General features: G+C 28.8%; 1 protein-coding gene across 1 annotated transcript; it reads left to right on the forward strand.

The window, feature by feature from the left end:
• The first annotated feature begins 324 nt into the window (after positions 1–324).
• LOC116029687 lies at positions 325–2,248 on the forward strand. Its single transcript, XM_031271730.1, has 7 exons — positions 325–558; positions 639–893; positions 979–1,241; positions 1,332–1,433; positions 1,592–1,700; positions 1,945–2,040; positions 2,141–2,248. Exons 1-7 carry the CDS (start codon positions 325–327, stop codon positions 2,246–2,248), a joined length of 1,167 nt encoding a protein of 388 aa, XP_031127590.1.
• Positions 2,249–8,113: the final 5,865 nt, after the last annotated feature.

The raw sequence follows: 8,113 nt of genomic DNA on the forward strand, positions 1-8,113 counted from the left end.
GTTGAGACGGGTAGACAAGATATATTGTCTAGTGGCATAGGTACTGATAAGCATTGTGGACGTGTTAGAGCTATGGGAAGATGGCATGGCTTAAAAAGCTACTTTGGCTATGCAAAACGCTGTCGGCATGGCTTAAAAAGCTACTTTGGCTATGCAAAACGCTGTCAAAGTGAGACGCCTACGCTAGAAGTTAAACAAATGATTAAAGCTGCAGTTACTGAGGCATTAGACAGTCAAAAAATGGAAATGCATGCAGTTACTGAGGCATTAGACAGTCAAAAAATGGAAATGCAAGAGGAGTTTTAGGCATTAGACAGTCAAAAAATGGAAATGCAAGAGGAGTTTTCTAAACAACTTAGTCAAAAAATGGAAATGCAAGAGGAGTTTTCTAAACAACTTCAAGCAAGCATGGATGAGTTGAGGAAGCAATTTGGTTTGATGCAGACTCCCATTTTTCAACCTGCACAATCAAGGCGGGAGGATGACATATATGTCGACCCACAATCTCATCATAGTGACAAAGCTAGTTCTCCAGACCCTTTTGCTGATTTACCGGCTGTAAGTAATCATTTATAGTTAATCTTATTATTATATGTTAAAACACAGTTTTGCTGATTTTTAAATATGAAATCATGTAGATAGGAGCACGATGCCAATTGTATTTGGAAGATCCCGTTAGACGTGCAGTGGCATTTGGGATAGCTTACAAGGGTGAAACGGTTCACGGGGTAGAATTAAATACAGATCAAGTGAAAGTAAGTGTGGATAAAGTTATTGATCCAAGAGCTCCTGTACCATTCCCTACCGATGAGGTTCAGCTAGTAGGAGCTGCAATGCACCAATTTGTTATTTGGTCAAAGAAGTTGGTAGAGTTATGCACTCAAGCTGATGAGGTATGCATTCTCAAAACTTTTGGTTCTTAAAAAGTATTTAATTTACTCTTTAAAAATAGTAATTGTTATTACTTATATTGAACAGTTAAAAAGAATGTCCAAATTGACGATTGAATCCGATGTGCAACAACCTAATGTTGATATGATTATAGTTGATCCGACTTCTTTGAGTCCTTTATGTCAAAAGGCATATAAAGTTGCTCGAAAACTAGAACAAAATCTTGTGGTGCAAATGTCTCGTGGTATTGTGGGCGACATTGAATATGATGTATATGTTGAGAAGTTGGAGACCATGCGGTTTTTGAATATGGAGACGTTGGATATTTGTTGTATGCAGTTCTTTATAAGGTATAAGTTCTTTGTTATTATTTGTTTATAATATTTTTCATTTCAATTATTTGATAAATATATAAACAATTGGATGTATTTTTGTAATAGGTGTCTGTATAAGGAATTTCATTTGGCATCCAAGACCACGTATGGCTTTATAGATCCATTTTACATTCAACCAAAATTGACGACTAAAGCACAACGAACAGGGTATATAAATGTCACCATGCAATATGGACAGAAAAAATGTTATTTAGCCCCTTACATTTATAAGTAAGTTTTAATTGCTTTAAATAAAATAGCTTAAATACAATGTGCTTTTATTACATATTATATTTACTTACAACTAATAAATTATTTGTTTGTAGGGAACATTGGATGTTGATGGCAATTTGTCCACTGTTATATGAAATCTATTGGTTTGATTCCGTTGGACGCGAACCACGTCAGGACATTAAAGACATAGTTGAAACGTCGGTAAACTTATAACTAATTAATACTTATTATACATAAAGTACGGTGCCATATAGTATTTATATATACATATCTCTTATATTTATAGGTATATGAAATCAACATTACATTCCAAAGGAAGGAAAACAAATCGTCAACCAAAATGGATTAATTGTTTGGTAAGTATTTTATACATTTGTAAAACTACATATATTTCATAGTTTTTAATTAAATGAATTCTTAATTGTATTATAATTCAAATATATAGTGTGCCAAACAAGTTGGAGCTACCGAATGCGGGTATTATGTGATGAAGTACATGTTTGAAATTCTTTCCAAAGAAGCATACGAAGGAATGGATAAGGCAAGTAATTTAAGAAAATACATTTCTCATTCAAATTTTAAAAATACTAGATTAAATCAGCTTACTAATTATTATTTATTACTTTTCAAAATTATTACAGATAGTGGAGAGAGTTGGTTCATTGAGCTACAATCAACAAGAGATTGATGAAATTAGAGACACATGGGCCAAGTACTTCATTGATGAATGTATTAATACATTGCATTAGCTAGTATGTGAAATAGTAATGTGAATTAATACATTGCATTAGCTAGTATGTGAAATAGTAATGTGATGTATTGCTTTTCATTAGCTAGTATGTGAAATAGTAATGTGATGTATTGCTTTTATTGATTCGGTACATGAAATAGTAATGTGATGTATTGCTTTTATTGATTCGGTACAAAGTTTGGGATAATATTATGACTTGTATTAATTAATATAGATAATTTTTGATGAATTTCTATTATTAATTATTATCAATTGTGAGATTTATTGCTTTTATTAATTTTGATATTATAAATATAAATTGTCCAAGTTTTGAATGTGATTGTGATTGCTATATATATTTGAGCAGGTTTTGGATGTAAATAGAAAAATAAAATTAATATTTAAAAACAAAAAAATTACCCTACAACGTCGGCACGTCGGCTAGTCTTATTAGCCGACGTTGTAGGGTAATTTTTTTGGTTTAATATTACCTACAACGTCGGCTATTTGTAAATAGCCGACGTTGTAGGGTACCTACGGCGTCGGCTATTTGTAATTAGCCGACGTTGTAGGGTATTTTAGTAGCTTTCAAATTACCTACAACGTCGGCTATTTACAAATAGCCGACGTTGTAGGGTACCTACGACGTCGGCTATTTGTAATTAGCCAACGTTGTAGGGTATTTTAGTAGCTTTCAAATTACCTACAACGTCGGCTATTTGTAATTAGCCGACGTTGTATGTGTACACTTACAACGTCGGCCAGATCAACGTCGGCTTTAGGCGACGTTAAAGGGTCTACTTAGCCGACGTTAAAAGCCGTATGTGTAGTAGTGAAGGAAGATTGTGTAATTAAAGATGAAAAAGGGTTTACAATACGTATATATAAAGATGTGTAATTATATATAGAATAGAATCGGTAGAATCCGTTTATTATAAGGAAGATTGTGTAATTAAAGATGAGGAAATCACGTGAAAAATGGGGGAGAAGAAGACAATAACATGAAAAGACTCATTTACCCCCACATATAACACTTAACTAGCTGACCACAAACGGAAGGATTATTGCGTGTCAAGTGTCTTTTTTGTCCAAATTAAAAGACGATGACCAATTTTGGAAAATTAACATAATCGGGAGACCATTGCTGGAATTAACTCTTCTTGAATATATCACGTTCATGCATATATATATATATATATATATATATATAGCTAAAAGACTATTGTATATATAGTGGTGCAAATCCCCTTCTTTTTCTAATGTGGTGCAAGTGCTTTTTTACAAGCCTTTCCACATCTATTTTCCAACTCAAATGGGTCTACTTTGAGAATCAAATTTTCATTCACCCATTATCCATTTTGAACGTATAATATATCGATCTCTAATCTTCGTCTCATTACAAAGAACCCGAATCCACTTTGACCCGACACAAATCGAAAGTGGACCATACATATATTTGTACCACAAAATAGACACTTACAATATCATTTTTGTTATTTTTTCCAACACTTAGTTTGTTCCAATTTTNGTATGTGAAATAGTAATGTGATGTATTGCTTTTATTGATTCGGTACAAAGTTTGGGATAATATTATGACTTGTATTAATTAATATAGATAATTTTTGATGAATTTCTATTATTAATTATTATCAATTGTGAGATTTATTGCTTTTATTAATTTTGATATTATAAATATAAATTGTCCAAGTTTTGAATGTGATTGTGATTGCTATATATATTTGAGCAGGTTTTGGATGTAAATAGAAAAATAAAATTAATATTTAAAAACAAAAAAATTACCCTACAACGTCGGCACGTCGGCTAGTCTTATTAGCCGACGTTGTAGGGTAATTTTTTTGGTTTAATATTACCTACAACGTCGGCTATTTGTAAATAGCCGACGTTGTAGGGTACCTACGGCGTCGGCTATTTGTAATTAGCCGACGTTGTAGGGTATTTTAGTAGCTTTCAAATTACCTACAACGTCGGCTATTTACAAATAGCCGACGTTGTAGGGTACCTACGACGTCGGCTATTTGTAATTAGCCAACGTTGTAGGGTATTTTAGTAGCTTTCAAATTACCTACAACGTCGGCTATTTGTAATTAGCCGACGTTGTATGTGTACACTTACAACGTCGGCCAGATCAACGTCGGCTTTAGGCGACGTTAAAGGGTCTACTTAGCCGACGTTAAAAGCCGTATGTGTAGTAGTGAAGGAAGATTGTGTAATTAAAGATGAAAAAGGGTTTACAATACGTATATATAAAGATGTGTAATTATATATAGAATAGAATCGGTAGAATCCGTTTATTATAAGGAAGATTGTGTAATTAAAGATGAGGAAATCACGTGAAAAATGGGGGAGAAGAAGACAATAACATGAAAAGACTCATTTACCCCCACATATAACACTTAACTAGCTGACCACAAACGGAAGGATTATTGCGTGTCAAGTGTCTTTTTTGTCCAAATTAAAAGACGATGACCAAACTCTTCTTGAATATATCACGTTCATGCATATATATATATATATATATATATATATAGCTAAAAGACTATTGTATATATAGTGGTGCAAATCCCCTTCTTTTTCTAATGTGGTGCAAGTGCTTTTTTACAAGCCTTTCCACATCTATTTTCCAACTCAAATGGGTCTACTTTGAGAATCAAATTTTCATTCACCCATTATCCATTTTGAACGTATAATATATCGATCTCTAATCTTCGTCTCATTACAAAGAACCCGAATCCACTTTGACCCGACACAAATCGAAAGTGGACCATACATATATTTGTACCACAAAATAGACACTTACAATATCATTTTTGTTATTTTTTCCAACACTTAGTTTGTTCCAATTTTGAATACGATTAAAAAACTTCTTAATTAATTTGGTTCTTAAGAATTTTTCTCTTTGTTATTTGTTGACATTGTTTTCCTTCTTCTCCTACAAGTTGCAACCATTTGTAGACTCTTAAATTTTTTTATTTTACAAGTTGATGATGATGCCAATACATAGGACAAATTTAGAGTTGTTAGTAATATATAAAAAAACATATTTGGAGGTTTTAGTCGACGTGTGTTGAAGCTTTCAATGTTAGTGTTCATATTGTAATTTTTTAAATTATTATAACCGGCCTGCCCGACCAACATTATATTAATTATTAAACTGTCTTAATTAGTTGTCGGTAATTAGTCTTCTGAAGCTTCAATAATTAGAAAATTTTTTAATACAAGTTGACCATACATATTAAAGCATAACTATATTAAAAATGTGAATAATGTATTCCATTTGGTTGATGATAATATCAATATACAAATTACAAATTTGAAGTTGTTAGTAATCTATCTATACTATATATAAAAACAATTTCCTCCTCCCAAATTTTCCCCCTAAAACTTAGGGGTATTTTGGTAAAATCATTTATTTTATTTATTTATTATTTTATTATTTTATTAATTATCCATCCTATAATATTATTATGGTAATATATGATAATGATAATATGATAATATGGTAATATTGTTAATATTAATGGGTGATGGATGATTGGTGATATATAATTGATAATTGATAATATGGTATATGGTAATATTCTTAATATTAATATATTAATATATAATATATTAATATATATAATATATTAATATTAATTAATTAATTGGTGATTATTTTAAAAAAGAATAATTAATTGGTGATTGGTGATTAGTGATATGGTAATATTGTTATATANATATATATATATATATATATATATATAGCTAAAAGACTATTGTATATATAGTGGTGCAAATCCCCTTCTTTTTCTAATGTGGTGCAAGTGCTTTTTTACAAGCCTTTCCACATCTATTTTCCAACTCAAATGGGTCTACTTTGAGAATCAAATTTTCATTCACCCATTATCCATTTTGAACGTATAATATATCGATCTCTAATCTTCGTCTCATTACAAAGAACCCGAATCCACTTTGACCCGACACAAATCGAAAGTGGACCATACATATATTTGTACCACAAAATAGACACTTACAATATCATTTTTGTTATTTTTTCCAACACTTAGTTTGTTCCAATTTTGAATACGATTAAAAAACTTCTTAATTAATTTGGTTCTTAAGAATTTTTCTCTTTGTTATTTGTTGACATTGTTTTCCTTCTTCTCCTACAAGTTGCAACCATTTGTAGACTCTTAAATTTTTTTATTTTACAAGTTGATGATGATGCCAATACATAGGACAAATTTAGAGTTGTTAGTAATATATAAAAAAACATATTTGGAGGTTTTAGTCGACGTGTGTTGAAGCTTTCAATGTTAGTGTTCATATTGTAATTTTTTAAATTATTATAACCGGCCTGCCCGACCAACATTATATTAATTATTAAACTGTCTTAATTAGTTGTCGGTAATTAGTCTTCTGAAGCTTCAATAATTAGAAAATTTTTTAATACAAGTTGACCATACATATTAAAGCATAACTATATTAAAAATGTGAATAATGTATTCCATTTGGTTGATGATAATATCAATATACAAATTACAAATTTGAAGTTGTTAGTAATCTATCTATACTATATATAAAAACAATTTCCTCCTCCCAAATTTTCCCCCTAAAACTTAGGGGTATTTTGGTAAAATCATTTATTTTATTTATTTATTATTTTATTATTTTATTAATTATCCATCCTATAATATTATTATGGTAATATATGATAATGATAATATGATAATATGGTAATATTGTTAATATTAATGGGTGATGGATGATTGGTGATATATAATTGATAATTGATAATATGGTATATGGTAATATTCTTAATATTAATATATTAATATATAATATATTAATATATATAATATATTAATATTAATTAATTAATTGGTGATTATTTTAAAAAAGAATAATTAATTGGTGATTGGTGATTAGTGATATGGTAATATTGTTATATATTAATATTAATTAATTAATATATATATATATATTTATTTATTTATTTATATTAATATTAATTAATTAATTGGTGATTGGTGATTAGTGATATGGTAATATTGTTATATATTAATATTTATATCTATATAGATTGATATTGATATTAATTAATTAATTGGTGATTGATGATTAGTGATATGATAATCTATATCTATATATCTATATATCTTTATATAATTGACATGTGATTAACTATATTAGAATGAAAAAATTATATAATATATTGTAGTAAAATTTTTACATGTCAATCATCTATATTTACATAAAATTAAAATTAATTATACTTTCCTTTTGAAAAATCTTCCATATTATGTTTATCCTCCACTATATAATGATGAGAAATGACTCTTCTCTCACAACGTACCAATATNTCATTGAGAAATTAGTTCAAACATTATACTTTTATTAAACGGTTTTTTATACTTGCCGTAATTTTATCTAATCAATTAAAGAAATTAATGGTACACATATTACGGACATAATTAAAGAAAATTAAACATACACATATATATTACGGATAAAATTAAAGAAAATTAAACATACACATATTAAGTCCATAATTAAACGAAATTAAAATATACATTATTTTTTAATTATAATATATACTCCTTAATTACCATACTTATTCATAATACATGGACGTCATAATTAGCATAATATTAATCTATACTATATATAAAAACATAAGAATAGTAAAGGCATATTTTAAATTTTAAACAATAGTAAAGGTAAATTAAAAATAGAATGAAAATATTTCAATAATAATATTCTACATCATTAATTAAAAATAGAACAGAAATTAGGTAAAAATACCAGTGGATCTATTATTCTAATTGACTAATTAACTGAAAATAAAAAAAAATCGACTAAAAATGAATCTGATGTTACTAAT

This window comes from Ipomoea triloba, chromosome 9 (assembly GCF_003576645.1).
Source record: "Ipomoea triloba cultivar NCNSP0323 chromosome 9, ASM357664v1".
Lineage (NCBI taxonomy): Eukaryota > Viridiplantae > Streptophyta > Magnoliopsida > Solanales > Convolvulaceae > Ipomoea > Ipomoea triloba.